Source organism: Synchiropus splendidus, chromosome 19, assembly GCF_027744825.2.
Source record: "Synchiropus splendidus isolate RoL2022-P1 chromosome 19, RoL_Sspl_1.0, whole genome shotgun sequence".
NCBI classification, from domain to species: domain Eukaryota; kingdom Metazoa; phylum Chordata; class Actinopteri; order Syngnathiformes; family Callionymidae; genus Synchiropus; species Synchiropus splendidus.
Window position 1 is genome coordinate 14734267 of NC_071352.1, and position 16541 is coordinate 14750807.

At 45.3% G+C, this 16541-nt stretch overlaps 1 protein-coding gene and 1 long non-coding RNA gene across 2 annotated transcripts in view; one reads left to right on the top strand and one right to left on the bottom strand.

The window, feature by feature from the left end:
• LOC128751633 (uncharacterized) overlaps positions 1–11333 on the top strand; it is a 42946-nt gene extending 31613 nt beyond the window's left edge. The window contains exon 3 of the long non-coding RNA XR_008413267.1: positions 10068–11333. This is a non-coding gene — a long non-coding RNA (uncharacterized LOC128751633). The remainder of the gene's footprint in view (positions 1–10067) is intronic.
• Positions 11334–11706: 373 nt separating this feature from the next.
• Positions 11707–14439, bottom strand: si:dkeyp-69e1.8 (uncharacterized protein LOC100001340 homolog). Its single transcript, XM_053852806.1, has 3 exons — positions 14328–14439; positions 13942–14084; positions 11707–13008 (listed from the first exon to the last, which is right to left on the bottom strand). Exons 1-3 carry the CDS (start codon positions 14338–14340, stop codon positions 12193–12195), a joined length of 972 nt encoding a protein of 323 aa, XP_053708781.1. The 5' UTR covers positions 14341–14439; the 3' UTR covers positions 11707–12192.
• Between the last annotated feature and the right edge of the window lie 2102 nt (positions 14440–16541).

A 16541-nucleotide genomic window follows, 5' to 3' on the forward strand; every position in this document is an offset into this window, starting at 1 on the left:
TTCGTCCTTTGATCTCTGTCATTCTCCAGGCTTTCTGACTAATTTCTTTAGAGTGGACTTTGTTGAAGCTTAGCATTGCATGAGCTGGTAGACCTGATGTGTGCCTCATGTCAAATAATATTTATAAATATAAAAGCTATTTATTTATCGTGGGGTAAAGTTATGTACATAAGTTTGGGGTTTTTTTTGGTTATTTTTTCAAAATAATACTCTGGATTAGCTATCACATGGTTCGGAAGGGAAAAGAAAAATGGCAACATGTGACCTTCCTTGTTTAGCTTCATTTTGTCATTATGAATTATTCATTTTGCTCACATTTTCTAAGATAACAAAACTACATTAAGGTAAAAAAAACCCAACCCTTAGGAGGCACAACGTTTACCTGTCATCTTGGGGACCGCAACTCATATATATATATATATATATATATATATATATATATATATATATATATATATATATATATATACACACGTGTCTGACCTATGATATGATGAGTACTGCGCTCTTCCAGTGTGGGTTGGTATCTACATGGAAAGATGGTCGGCCTAGTGAAAGTATAAAGCCTGTTGGAATTTGATCCCTGAGTGTTTCCCCATTGAACTTGTTGTAAATATTACAGACTTGACTCAGAGCTTTAAATTAACGTAATGACGTGGTGGTCCGGAGAGGATCCCGTCGAAGCGCCGTCCGGAGGTGCATCCGGATCTCCACAGAGCAGAGTGCAGAGAGGATGTGTGCCGCTGCGGCCTTGTTGACGTGCGCGCGCTCGACCAGGTGCTCATTCATTTTGATTAACGCATGTGTCCGACTCTCATCCTTGGTGGTTCACTCTCTCCTCGAGGGAAAAGCCCACATGGATGTTTTTTTTTTTCTTCTGCCCTTATGTATCCCACATGGTTTTCCACTTCCACAACAGCACGTCATTACCCAAGTGTTTAAACACTTAAGAAGCGTTTAAAAGTGGAGAGGTGGTCCGGGAGGAGGAGGAGTGAGAAATGAACAGCTCGGCATGAACTGGTGTCACTCTGGGGAGCAGGCAGGGCCGGCCCCGCCGCCAGAGATGGAGTCGGTAAATAACAGTGGCTCTTGTCAGATGTCTGGAACTGCTTGAGAGGGTTTCAGCCCACCAAGTTTGAAATGAAGGGTGATAAGTTTGGGCGGCCCACTGAATTAGACGATACAAGTTGCTGACTGCCAGTGACTAATGAGGGCACCGTTGCCGGATGATGAATCCAAAAAACATGAGGGCTGATTGATCTGCGGTCCCACAGCTGGACGCCACCACGGCGGTGCAGCCGCTCCAGACCACAACAAAAGTTGTGACGTGAGCCGCTAATGCCTGGTACGTTTATTAATATTCCTGTGAGAACCTGGGCTTCCCTTCAACGGCAGCAGGATTTTTGACCTGGGAAGACTGAACCAATATTCTAACTTGGTTCCACCGCTGGTCAGTCACATGCTCGGGAGGTCGCTTTCCCTTACACCTGCTCATTCGCTCGAAAAATAATTCAATTGTATAATTCCACTTGATCATTTGTGTTGACTATTTGGTCACTAGATTCATTGAAACTAAAATGTTAGATTGTGTGTAAACGTGATATCCTGTGTCATTTCATGATACATTCAGAAATGCTTGCTTTCAGCTCTCCTTCCTTCTAAAAGTGTCCCAGCATCTATTGCAGGACTGAATCCTTCATGTGTTCATCAATTGACTGACCTTGACAAATCAGGTGACATACTGTGAGTCATCAGAGCAGTATTTAACAAGATGTACTTATTGGTAAGGAGTATTATTGGTGGTACATCAGTAGAATTTCAGTGCCATTGAGGCAGTACTCAAACAGATAGTTCCAGGGCTGCTCCTGCTTGAAATGGATCAAAATAGGGGATGTTTTGGGGACCCTGGTGACCTGGTTCTTTACAAGACCAAGGGACAGATAAGTGGTTTAAGATGAGAGGAGGAAAAGGCACACACCATGTGTCGGTCAAAGCAGCAACAACAACAAACACCAGTGTGAGATGTGAAGAAGACCGTTTCATCTCACGGCTTCATCTGGATTCCCTGAACTTTGTTGCTGCCCAGGATGATACTCCAAACACAGGGAGACGCAGTAGCAGCTGAATCAGTATTTTATCAGCAAGAACACTAGGAGGGACAAGAGGAAGCTTCAGGTGTGAGGAAGAGAAAACACAACCGTCGCTCAAGTCAAACAAATGCGGCTCCGCTGATGGAGATGGATGGAGGGTCAGCATTCCAGACCAGGCTGGAGATCCCCACTGCTCCGCTCTGCTGCCGGTGGAGCCAAGCATCTGGAAGGAGAGAGGAAGTCTCAGAGAGGAGAAGGATTCTGGACGTGACGGCGAGCTGAGGCCGGGCAGTGAGCTGAAGGATGAACAGCCGTGTTTATCTTTGGGACTCCCGTGGTGGAGCAACTCCACATTTGTGCGCTGGTGTCGGAAAGTTCGCACCCCTCCCTCTTCATCTTCTTGTCAACATTTTTCTAACATCTTCCAGGCAGCTGGAGGTCAGAGGCTGCAGTTAATGGAGCGACAGTCCGTCTCATCCTGCAGCCAACCTCCTCTGTGGAACCAGGCTTGTGCCAGGAAGATGGATCAAGGCGCAATTGGCTGAGGAAAATGACGCCGGGGTTGATGGTTGCGCCACAAAACGACTTGAATATTGTAGCGTTATATTCTAGTAATATTATGCGATTGAGTGAAAGCGTTCTGAAAATGATCTCCACGAGTTTATATGACATACATTGATACTCCTCCCTTATTATCTCTGATAAAACCGCAAGTAAGAACTTTTTCCTTTTAGAATCCCTAGAAATAAAACTGCATACATTGTCCCCTCAAAATAATAGCCTCCCGCCACCAGAGAGCAGCATTCTCTGTTGCACACCGGCCGCTTTCCCACACGGTTAGTTATTAGTGTCATTGGAGACAGAAATTGATGGAGAAGGCAGACATTTTTGCTTTCATGAGGGAGGCACCTTGATGTATTGTGACACAGTACACAAGTGCAGTAAAATAAGGCCTTCAAGAAAAGCAGCAAACTCCGAACTCATAATCAGAGTGATGTTGTTGTCTGTTTAGTTTCATATTTCTTGTTAGATGGCCGGTGATCAAAAATATTAATTCAGTTTGGCCCACATTTTTCACCCCTTTTTATGATTACAAACAGATGTGTTCAGATGTGTGTGCACCTGGTTTCGCTATACACCTACTTTTGAGGACGTTTTTGCTGGTCCCCACCAGGTTAAGCCTCAGTTTGAGGATTTAAACTTTGAAATAACTGGTTCTCTGAACTCTGAACTGGTTCAGAGTCCTGGTTCAGGTGAGCCGGGTGTTTTGGATGATTAGGTTTAGGGGGAGAGGCTGGGGAAAGGGGATGGCAAAGAGAGGTCCCCACAAAGATAGCAGTTCAAGTGTGTGTCAAATCATTCAGTTTATTCTGAAACCCAATCAGCTTTAGTTATTTATCATGCTCTCCTCAAGTGAACCGAGTTACAGAACGGTTCGACGATCCCCAGTCCCTCCTCAGAGCAGCTGACAGCTACAAACCTTCGGTGATATTTTTCCGTCCTCCTGCCTTGTGTTTTCCCCTGGAGAACCATAACATTCGGCTGTGCTCTTGTTTTCTCTGCGAGTGAAAGGATGAGCTGCAGCTCATAAAGGCCCGGGCACTGGAGGCTCCGGCAGGAGAAATTGAGTTACACCAGCGCACGCTGCACCTCGGGAGCATTTGATCCCCGTGAACACCACTCGGCCTCGGGAGGACACGCTCGGTAAATTTCCCTCCTCTGAGCAGAGTTCTCTGTAACAGCAGCTCCAGCTTGTAAAAGCAGAAAAAACAAACCACACACATGACAGGTGCCGCAGAGAGGAATGCGAGAGTGGCGGGGGGGAGATATCGTTTTAATGACGTGCATATGTGCTGCAGTTTTATAGGGAGATGTGGAGATCAACAATATTCCTGGTAAATGGACCTGTAAGTCAAGTGTTGTTTACACAGCGACGAGCCTTTTCAGAGTCTTTTTCTCCTCTTTCATAAGGGCATTTTCTGAATCTGCTCAGTCAGAACCGGGTTCATAAAGAGGTGTGTTGGTGATGACGTTGGATGCATGAATGTTTGTAGCCAGTTTACCTTTCACCAACCTCCGTCTTTCTTTTACGTGACGCGCTGCCCATGGCGTCAGTATCCAACGCGGTAGGCTGCCTTTGGCGTCATCCCAACGTCACCATGAGAGTGAGGATGTGTTGCCACCATTCTACTTTGCTGAGTCGATCAAAATAAATTGTCTGCAAAATCCCACATTACGATTAAAAACTGATACTTGTTTTGACAAAAACAAGCAAGAAAATTCAGTCGTCGAAAGGTTTTGAAAAATCCTCGCACCTTGGCGCCTCAGTCAACGCAGAGACGTGTTTGCTGTCATTTGTCTCAATCTTGTTTTCTGACTCGCATTCAGCTTCACACAGTTCTAATGGTTTAAAATGACCCATTTGTTTTTCCTCTTAAGCGTTTCTTTACATCTGCTCGGCCTCAGCGCGGGGTGTGTTGTCTGTATTGGATAAACGCGTGTGTGTTTTCACTGCTGATGGCACAGCAGCGGATTTATTTGCACAGATGTGAACTCTCGCTGCCAGAGTGACCTCAGGTCCTTCTTGGCTTCAGTGTCGTTGATCTCTGGAAGAATAACAACTCACTTTAGCAGACTGACCTGTGGAGGGAAAACACCGGGTCGCGCTGCATCGCTGGACTTTACAGAGCGTGTGTGTGTGTGTGCCGTCACAGCCGCCAGATTTACAGTAAAAGACCAGAAGTTATGTTTCTGTCAGAGGCTGATGTACTTGACTGGATTTATGGTCTCGGTGAGTAAAAATCGGAGGGTTTTACACCGAATCTGCTGGGTTGGGGGCGCAGAGGTCGACGACAAGAGCCATAAAGGAGGTGAATATATGTTCCAGGGCGATGTGAGGTCAGAGTCGGAGCCAAGTGTGGAGCTTCGACCAGGATGAAGAGACAGCGCTGTTTGGACAGAGCGCTCTAATTTATACCTCGCTAATTGGAAACAGCAGAGTCCTGCACCTGAACCGCACTCCGGGCCCCGTGGCCAGCGCTGGAGCGGGCCAGCAGCGTGGGAGGGTGAGGATGGCCGCAGGGACGGACATGACGGGGGCCCCGGGTCACAGTCAATGGCTGCACTGTTGTTTCTGTCCCGACGACACAGCTGGTGTGTGAGTGTTGCTGTGACAGTCCCACACACGCCAGTCTGGACCCAGACCACCCGGAGAGAGTCTAATGTGTCATGGTTTCAATCTGACACGATCTACAGAGGACATGGCTGGAGTTCAGCCGCCTTCACTTCCTACTTAAATAAATATGACAGCCCCCCCCAGATAATCATGACCGCACTGACTCATCACATCCGGTAATTATTAGCCAATACATGGATTCATTTTGGGAGGAAGTTTCAGGGAACGTATCTGAGCTGGCCGGGCGCTTCATATGAAGTCATGCTGGAGTTCAGAGAAACAGCGATGTTCTGAGTCATGGGGCTAGAAACCCACCCTCAGTCACCGACCGTGGTTCAAAGATGACGTGATGCTGGGCGACATGGATTTAGTCAATGTATTTGTGGGGTTTGATATTAGTAGAAAAGAGTCAACGCTCATGTGGGTAGGAAGTCAGGAGGACAGATGGCTTGGACACATGGAGAGCAGAGACACTTGGATCAAGAATGCTGGAGATGGAGAAGAGGAGAGACAGTCAAGAGTGTCTGTAACAATATGGTTATCTGAAGAGAAGCATCTGAGTGGACAGTGGTGGTGGCGTCAGCCTGCAGACCCATCTTTGTTACATGGCCCAGATCTGATGCTCGTGGTCAGTCATGAGGCATCTTTCCTCTTGAGATGTTGATGTTTATACTCATGTGTAGGCTGTCTCTTCATCTCAAGCCGTGGTGATTCCGACAAGGCTTCACTCTACATTATTCAAAAGTACAGATTAAAAATAAATAGCACACTAAGCAAAAAAAATATGAATTTGTTGATTAAAATCCAGTTTGTGAACCAACAATTTATCAAGCTATTGAGGATAGCAGCACATTCTATGTCCATTTACTATATTTTATTAACATTTTAAAAGCATTATCATTGAAAAAACAAAAATAAAAAATTATTCTGAATCAAAAATCGCTATTCTGCAATATTGTTCTATAAAAGAAAAGTGTATTAAAAATATTGGGATTTGGGAGGAAAAAAAGGAAATATGCTTTTATGTATATATGTGCAATGAAAATGAAGTGGTTGCAGGCATAAATGTGCATAAGCTCCAGCCAAAGTCATTATTATTAAATTATTATTGTTAATTATCTGGACAAATAATCGAGTCCAACAGAAATAAATCTTGACTGAATATTGCTGGTTTCAAGATGTGTCCATGTATTTGTGAAATCACTGAGAGTCAAAGCGCAGCGTCCAGGTATTGGCTCAAGCGTTTGGTATGATGACGCTCCGCTCCCATCCGACCACCAGGTCAGCGACGGCCTGCGAAACTTCAGAGCCTTGCTTCCTGCCAATACAGCTGCATGTGCTTCAGATCAATAGAGATCCAGTCGTGGTGCTCAACTGTCAGCCGCGGCGCAGGGAACAGATACGCTGGAGACATATGGGCAGCATATTGAGCCGTGATGGCGAGGAGATTTAGATGTGGTAGGAACTGTTTTGTTTCCCTTTAAAGGCGTGTCAGTTGTCTTCCCGGCTGCAGGACGTTTGCGAGGAGAAACTGTTCTTTCCACTTCATCACCGCTGCTGATTGACGTCTGGATCGTCCGCACTCATGAGCCCGTGTGTGTGAGCCATTTGCAAATTATAGCTCCGGCACACACACCATCCTCCAGTGTCGTGGTTAGCTGAGAGACGTTTGTCCTGCGAGCTCGCTTTTTTTCCACCTAGTGTCTATTCTGAGGACGGAGTTCACTTCAAAGCCACCGCAATCTGCCTCTCACGAGTGGCGACCCCCAGCTCCACACGCTGGAGCACAAACCATGACAAACGGAAACACATTTGTGTATGAAAACGCTACGCGCCGCTCCAGCATATTCTTTTGATCGAACGGCTCCGAAATCACGCACAGACTTTATTTGATTCCAGCAGAGTGTCTCCTGACAAAGTTATCAGGTTTCCTCTGCAGGGATGGTCGACATGATCAGAGCGGCGGGGAGCGGACGTGATCGACGGGGAGACGTTCGAACTCCCTCATCCCTTCCACATTGATCCCGCCGCTTCTTGCTTCCTGTCATGGTGGCTCCACGTCGCCACCACAGAACAAATGCGAGGCCCCTCCCTGCGCGCTGACAGCCTGTCTCTCATTTCAAATGGAGATTGAAGGGCATGTCCGCCCCTGGGGCGTCAGCGGGATTTGGGGAGCCTCGGTAGCACCCGCCGCCCCGGGGCCTCCGTGTTTCCCCTGCGTGTGAGCAACGTCAATCCCACCGCGAGCAACTTTCTCCGCCGATATGCTGCCTGTCTGGAGGACGTTGAAGGATGCACCCGCCTCTCCTGTTAGCTAGAAGGTCGTGCGCGGGTTCTGGAGCTAGTTGAAAAGATTTGCCAATAATGGGCCCTTGAGCAGGACGGATTATACTTCCTGAAACTTTAACATGATTCTGCTTTATTACTGTCGATCCAGGGCCCCAGACTCAGATCTTCTGAGGACCCCTCAGACTCTCTCTGTAGTCCGACCAACCTAAAGCCATTAGGATCTTAACTCTGACACGACCGTGACATGAAGCAGGACATCCCCAAACAAGGAGGTGCACTTGGGCTCCTCAGCCTGGTTAGAGAAAGCTGATCAAAGAGAGGCACTCTGTGAGGAACTCTGAGGGGCCGTGATCTTTTTCCCTGCTGGATTCATGAAATGGCGTCACTGAAAACAACCTCCAAGAAAGCGGTTCCCATGCTTGAGCGCTGCACTACAGTAGCATAGCAGCCGGCGCACTGGCGGCTCTGAGTCACACGGAACTACACGGTGACCGAGACTGACCTGGGCCGCGTGGTCCTCATGTCACCATTGTCTTCACTTGTACTCTGGAGCCCGGTTTCCCAGCCTTCAAAGAGACTTGTTTGGACAGGAAGTAAGTATCCTGTAAGATCAGTGGGCTCACCGCCACTCAACCCTGTTGCACGGTTGGTTAGCTAGTTAATCTTTTATCTAGCGATAGGTTGCATCCTGAAGAACCTCTCTGAGGGTCACTGATCAACTCCAGGTTGAGACATGGCTCTAATCTTCGGGCATGTCTGTCTCCAGATCTGGTCTCGGCAGGCCTCCATTAAGCTTCCAAATGACGCGCTGATCCCCGTCACCGGCCGCACGACGGCGCCTGGACCTGAGTGGCATGTGATGCGTTCAGCAGCAGCGAGCGCAGCATCTCCCACTCATGTGGTAAGAGTGGGATTAAGACTTGATCCAGAGAGGAGCAGCCCGCGCCCGGGTCAGCTCTGACTTGAATTAAGTGGGTGTTGCTGCAGGAATAATACAGTCACCCCCTGAAAACCCGTCACAGGACTGAAGCGTGTGTTTGTTTGTGTGTGCCGGGCCCGGCTGGGAGCAGGCAGCCGTCCAACCACAAGACGGTGTCCTTTACAGTGAAGAGGGGTCCGTGTTCAAACACGGCCTCAGCTTCAAAGGAACCCCTCAAATCATAGCACCCACTTACAGCCAACAGCGCATGTCACTTGATGCAGACCACACGAGTCATCAAACTCTTCCGACCCCCCCGACTGCGAGAGGGAGCGTCACACAATGTGGACCCTGTTATCCCCACAGAACCTCCCGTAGCTTCACTGTAACTCCCCCTCCTCTCGTAAAAGTGCCATCACTCCCCTCACGCGAGAACAAGGCCTCAACTCACCAACAGTCGTGTTCAAAAGCCACTTTCTTGTCAGTTAGTGATCCAGTGGCCGACGCAGGGTTCAGACCCGCGCAGCAAGTGAGAGCCAGAGAGATACAGAAATGTGGCGGCCACATTATGGGCCGGCAGCTGACTGCCAGGCGTGCAAACCTGAACCAGAACCCGGGTCGTCTGGGTCGTCCTCTTCCTCATCAGTCTCTGTCTGAGGAGAAACTTCCCATCTGGATCGGTCACATCGGTCTGACGTGACGACATAAAGAGACGTTTGTCTTCGTATAACTTCTCCAGCTGCTGCGGCGTGTGTGTGTGTGTGTCAGCTCCTTCAGATGTGCTCTGACAACTTGTTCCTCTGTGTAATGGACTCAAAGGTCAGAAATAGCAAGGAGGCGGCTTCATGTGAGTGATTCTGAAAACAAAAGGATCTTACTTAGAGAATAAATGTCTTTTTATCGACCCCTCGAGTGTGTGGACATGATAGTTGTGTCAAACGTCATTTAACAGAGGACGCCCGTCAAGCTTCCATATAAAATGAGACATGTAAATGAACATGAAGAAAAGCAAAAAGTAATATTTTCATAGTCACTATTTAAAAAAAAACTGTAAATGAAATGAATTTTTGTGTTTTGTTGTTTTGTTTTAGTTAATTATCAAATATCACAATACATCACAATGTTGTGATACTATCATGTTGTGACCCAAGTATTGTGATGCGTGTCAAGCTGATACTGACAGACAATAAAGTCTGAAGTGTTTTGTGTTGGAATCCTCAGAGAAAAGTGTTGTGAAATAAGTGAGTTACAATTCAAAATAAATATGTGGATTAGAAGCGCAATTATTTATTTATTTAACAGTTTGACATAATTTTATATGACAAAGAAAAAGGCATTATATAATTTATATTATTTTTGAATTGTCAATTATTAGCATGCACAATGAATTAAGTGAGATTTACTTATATAATACATTTAATTGTTTATTGTGAGCCTCATTTTTTTAAGCTTTTATTTTTGTATATATTCAAATCGGAAATAAATCCATTAATTATTATTATTAATAATAATAATAGTAATATTAGAATACTGAATATTTTTACAACACATTTTCAACTTCTTTTCGTAACCTGAACAAATGTTTTTAATCTAGGGATGAGGACGTGGATCTGCAGCGGGATGAACAAGCGGAAAAACCTGAGTCATCATGTTGACTCTCCTCTGGTCTTCTCTCCACTCGTCATGACAAACTGCCGAGTCTGAAGTCCATCTCCAGGTTTGTACCTTTCCGTTACTCACGCTGTAGCGGGACCTTGCACCTGTAGAGGGCGCTGGCGTCCACTCTGCGTTGAACACTCGGGAGGGGGGAAACCCGTCTCCTGATGACCGTGACCCCTGGAGCGTCTCGCCTCCTGCTCCGACACCTGCCGTGCCTCGTGCACGCCGTGGGGACAGGTGTGTTGTGTACTGTACGGTGTGTAATCCTCGACAATAAAAAACTGTTTAGCACCAATTTTCCTTTTGCTTTTAAAACCTTCCTTTTTTTCCCCCGGTGGAGACAACTGTGGAGGCCACATCTGGAGGACAGATGTCTCACTGCTCGCTCTCTGCCTTCCACTCTCTCTTCCTCACACTCGCTGTTCCGCCGCTCTTTTTTCTCTGGAAACATGAGAGCTGAAGCTCATTCTCTCGCTCCCATCCTGACCAGACCACCCACACTCGGAAACGCCTCGCCGTTCCCCAGGCAGATCCTCCTGGCCTCTGTTGTGAGTCGAGTCGGTTATGACGGATGGTTCCAGTATCAGTTACATCATTGTCAGAGCAGCGACTGGCTGCTGCAGGGGAGCGGAGGAGACCTGCTGCCTTGGAGATCAGGTGGCCTTTCAATCTCGACCTCTTGTTTCCTTCACCACATCTGTCCAAGCACATTCACATCCTCCTCCATCACCCCAACCCAGAAGCCTTCACCAGCTAATTGGTTAAAGAGTGGTGGAGGCAGCAGCTCCAGTCTTCAGAGGGATCCTGGTCCCGGCGCCGCCTCTCAGAATCAAGGTAACATCCCTAACCATCTGCACGCAGATCTACTCCGAGTCTCTGATGCGTCGAGCTCGGCTGCTGTGTTTCAGCCAATAAAGTGTTGCCCAGAAACCACTCCTGCCGTTTCCTAACAGGATACGAATGAAAATGCCGTAAAGATTTCATTCAGAACACTAGTAAATGAATAAAATAAGAAATAATAACGATTAAATCCGCTCCTTTAATGCTTCCGTTTTCACGTCACGGTGGTAAATGTCTCCCTCTCGTGGCAGAGTTTAGCATTTCTTCCCGCAAAATTTGCCGAAATATTTAATGTAGCTGTTTTTTGTTCCGGGTGAATAAGAAAAACAGCTACATTTAATAATGAACTTTGAAAAAATAACTTCTATTCTCACCATTATATATATATATATGTATATATATATATATATATATATATATATGATTTTATTTTTTGCCGTTTATTTTGTTTTTTGTGCTCATACGTAAAGATGAGGTTGACTAAAAAATGTAGTTATAACTTCATATTCGTACTTTGTACTTTATAAATACTTGATTGTAACAGAAGCCTGGAAAACAGCATATCATCAGAATGATCATAAAAAGAATATTTTTTTCTGACTATCATGGACGAGATTTGTTTTCTAATGAAGTACGTCCGCGGCCGAAAAATTATAACGTGTCTACTGCTAGTGTGGCGCCACCTACTGGTCAAAGATGAACCTTGTCAGCGTTGAAGTTTTCTTTATCTACATTAAAATCAGAAGAAAGAAGTCCATTTGCCACTTTCTTTATTATTAAGTCTGGTCTGTAGTGCTCAATACTGATACTTGATATTGGCGTTTTAAAAGACAAAAATACTGCGCAACAGTTGAGGGTTGTTTTTGTCAGTCAGTTTGTGGTTCAAGTGGAACTGTGGTGTAGGGACGAGGTTCAGACAAAACAAGAGCAACTCTTCTTTCAAACAACAAGTTTGGGGTCCAGAGTCTTGTTGGTGAGGAGGAGGAGCAAACCCAGTGGAGGAAGAGGCGCCGGCCAGAGACTTGGAGTGGAGCTGCTCAGGTGCAGGCTGGGGCACTTCTGGTTGAGTCACTTCTTTCCTTGACATGGAGCTGTCATCATGACGTGTGCTTTCCCTCTGGCGCAGGAACATTTGGGGTACTTCAGGCAGAGTTGGCAGCTGGATAAACTAGTGTTGGAACAGCAGCTGGTGACAGTTGAGCATGGTCATGTGACCCGGTTCACTTGGTCTTCTGTGTGTTCCTTCGGCGCACCTCAGTGGCCACCGAGCCCACAGTGGCCCCAATGATGCCGCCAAACGGGCCCCCCACAAACAGGCCCACCAGTGCCCCCAGCAGGGCCTCTCTCCTCACGTACCTGGTCAGCAGCTTCATCCAAGCCGTCACCCTCTGCCACAGCCCCAGGAGAAAGGACGGCAACGGAGGAGAGACGCTGAGCGGAGGGAAAACACTCTCCACGTCCACATTCAGCTGGACACTTCTCTCCGCCTCCTCTCTGACCTCCTCCAGATCTCCATCCGTCACCTCACCCTCTTCTCTCACCAGCTTCAGCAGCTCCTCCTGCCTCTTCCTCACCTCCTCCTCTGCCTCCCTGTAGAGTGGGCAGCTGAAGTACGGCCTCCCGCTCTCCTTCACCATCACCTCCACCTTCACCAGCATCTCCTCCACAGCTTCCTTCTCCTCCAGCTCGCCTCCTCTGGGCTCCAGAGTGTGGTACCGGTCACCACACCTCCCCACCAGAGCCTTCAGGTCCTTGCGCCACGTGGCCAGGTACTCCTCCAGATGCTCGTCTTCATCCAGCTCCTCCATGTGCGTGAAGAGGACGATGGTGCTGCTGCTGACCGACGATGGGCCGAAGAGCTTCTCCAGCACCTCCAGAGCCGTGATGGCTCCCTCTGCCGGCTGGTTCACGGCAACACACAGCAGAAAAGCGTGAGGGCCCGGAGTGGACATGGAGATGAAGGAGGAGATGAGGGACTGTCTTCGCTCTGGGTCGCACTCTGAGCTGAGCCAGTCGGGGCTGGAGACCACCGTCACCTGCAGAGTCCGTCGAGGAGAACAAGGAATCCACTCATCATCAAGTTCAAAGCCAGAGGCCGTTGATTTTGACAGAGATGGTCACTTTTCTCCCGTCAATGTTCAAAATAGTTTCAAGCGCGCACACACACACACACAGAGAGAGGGAGAGAGAGAGAGAGAGAGAGCGTGAAAGAGAGAGAGAGTGAGAGAAAGAGAGAGAGAGTGAGAGAGAGAGAGTGAAAGAGAGAGAGAGTGAGAGAAAGAGAGAGAGTGAGAGAAAGAGAGAGTGAAAGAGAGAGAGTGAAAGAGAGAGAGTGAGAGAAAGAGAGAGTGAAAGAGAGAGAGTGAGAGAGAGAGAGTGAAAGAGAGAGAGTGAGAGAAAGAGAGAGTGAAAGAGAGAGAGAGTGAAAGAGAGAGAGTGAGAGAAAGAGAGAGTGAAAGAGAGAGAGTGAGAGAGAGAGAGTGAAAGAGAGAGAGTGAGAGAAAGAGAGAGTGAAAGAGAGAGAGAGTGAGAGAGAGAGTGAAAGAGAGAGAGTGAGAGAAAGAAAGAGTAAGAGAGAGAGAGTGAGAGAAAGAGAGTGAAAGAGAGAGTGAGTGAAAGAGAGAGATAGAGTGAAAGAGAGAGAGTAAGAGAGTGAAAGAGAGAGAGAGAGTGAAAGAGAGAGACAGAGTGAAAGAGAGAGAGAGAGAGAAAGAGAGAGAGAGCGAAAGAGAGAGAGAGTGAGAGAAAGAGAGAAAGGGAGAGTGAAAGAGAGAGAGAGAGAAAGAGAGACAGAGTGAAAGAGAGAGAGAGTGAAAGAGAGAAAGAGAGAGTGAAAGAGAGAGTGAAAGAGAGAGAGAGAGGGACATTAAAATAATAATAATTTAAAAAGAAAAGAAAAGAAATCTTCCAAAAAACAGTTATTGCGTTGTTCTGAATGAAGTCACGGATCTGGGGCAAAGCTACGTCACCTGTCTGCCTGCAGCTTCTCCCCTGTATTTCCTGCTGAGCGCGTCCGACGTTTCGCCCTGGTCGCTGTCTTGCAGGCTCAGGATGCTGTACACTGCGGAGCGCCTCCCCGCCCCGCTCCGGCCCAGCACCACCAGCCTCAGCGCTGCATAGATCAAAGAAACATTCGCAAAAACACCAACATTCCTAAAATTAGTTCTCACATCCCATGAAATTGTCAACAGATTTTTCCTTTCGGTGAAGTCAAGATTCTCTTTGCGACAGCGACCACGCCCTTCTCGAACTCTGCCAGAGGGTGAGGTGCGTAGTTTCGTTTGGTTCCTGAAATGTCTGCCGTCCCACTGTTAGGCGTGAAGTGAAGTGACTGAAGGAGGTGAGAGCTGTTTACCTGCGTCAGACATGATGGTCCTGCTGTGCCGCCAGAGGAGACTCACTTCCTGGTTCCTGCAGCTGCTCGCTCTGACTCACGCGTCAGAAATAACTCGCAAATCTGCTTTGTTTCTTTCCGCTTGACAACGAGTGAAAAACTTTCTGATATTGTTGACCGCTGTCCTGAGATCAAAACTTTTTTATCGTCCAATCGTTTTATGGTGGTTTATTGTACTCTGTCATATTTTAACTCATCATTTTTTTATTCTTCTACTTAATTTTTTCATTGTTTGTGTCATTTATGATTAAGATTCATGGAGCTCATCAATAAAAGTCACATGAATGACTGGGATTCAAACCCAAATAAGTTGTTTCCCCATCACAGGTGACTATCTCTGTGAACTAGAGTGCCTTGTTTCTTTCTTTCATTGTCGCTAGTATGTAGAGCTAAAGTTTGCAGCGCGACTCCTGCGCTAATGGCTACAAATGAGGATTCTTCAGTGATTTTTCGCAGTTTTCAAGTGCTTTTTATGTTAGCGTTTAGCAATTAGCATGACAACATATCCCTTATGTAGTGCTGTTTTGCTCTGCTAATTGCTACATGCTAACATGAAAACCACTTGAAAACGACTAAATGATGTGATTTCATAAGAAACCTCACGTGTAGCTATTCGTGCATGTGTCACGCTGCAAAGTTTAGCTCTACTTACTAGCTACAACATCCGCAACCAACAAGTAACTTTTGCTCAGTGGGGGATCGTCACAACTTGCTTGTCTTTGAATCCCAGCTGAGTCAATTGAATGAAAAGGCAAAAACAATCAAGGATTCGAACCCAAGACTACAACAAGTGACTTGCTCCCAATTACAGGTGATTAGCTTAGTGAGCTAATGCACCATGTTTCAAGCTGCTGTCGTCTCTAGCAAATAGAGCTGAACATTGCAATGTGACTTTCTTTTTTCCATTTTTTTTATTTTCTCTAAATAAAATGTTAAATAGTGGAACAATTCAAGAACATGTATGTCATTGTGTGTTTTGTCTAGAATAACTTCTATTTAAAAAACACAGAGAAAGAAACATTATTCTTTAAAAAATACATTTTAAATGAATTAATCTTGTTTTTTGTGCGTCTTTTGTTCGAATATTCTTTTTTTTTTAAATAAAATTAGTATTAATGGATCAATTCTGGAACATATGTGTTATTGTGTATTTCGTATAGAATAATTTCAATTATAAAAAAGTTTAAAAATAGACTCTTTTTCTGGACCACTGCGCTAATGGCTACACACGAGGATTGTTCAGAAGTTTTTGGCAGTTTGGAAGTAATTTTCCACTTTTTTTTTTTTATTTTTTTTTTTTTAATAAAATAAAAAAATAATGGAACAATTTATGAACACGTATGATTTGATGTATTTTCAAAATAAATCATTTTAAAAAATTAATTAATAGAAATTTTGTGGTGGTTTCTTTTTTCAATTAATTTCATTTTTGTAGATAAAAACTTAACTAATGGAACAATTCATGAACATGTGAGTCATTGTGTATTTTGTGTAGAATAAGTTTTATTTGAAAAAAACAGAAAAAGAAATATTAGTCTTTTAAAATAAATTACTGATTAATTAATCTTCTTTTTTGTGGTTCTTTTTTTTAATATTTGAATTATGTTTTTTAAATAAAATGTGTATTAATGGATCAACCAGTACAAGTGTGTTATTGTGCATTTTGTGTAGAATTTCAATTATAAAAAAGTTAAAAAAATAGACTCTTTTTTTTTGCACCACTGCGCTAATGTCTACACACGAGGATCCTTCTGAAGTTTTTTGCAGTTTGGAAGTCATTTTCCACTTTTTTTTTCTAGATTGTTTTTTTCATAAAATCAAAAATAATGGAACAAATGCTAACGTGAAAATCACTTCCAAACTTTGACAAAAAATCACAAGAATCCTCGTGTGTAGCCATTAGTGCAGTAGTCACAATGCAATGTTTTGTTCTATTTGCTGAAGTCAATAGAACCTGAACACATGGTGCTTTAGCTCACTAGGATAATCAGCTGTGACTGAGAGCAAGTCACTTGTTGTTGTGGGTTTGAATCCCTGAACGTTCTTTTTTTTTTTTTTTTTTTTTTTTTTTACATTGAATCACGTTCATCTTGAAATTGATGGAGATTATCAGTAAAAATGTGAGATGGAATACCTGATTTTAAACAAACGTCTGTTTTTAATAAAAAGGGATCA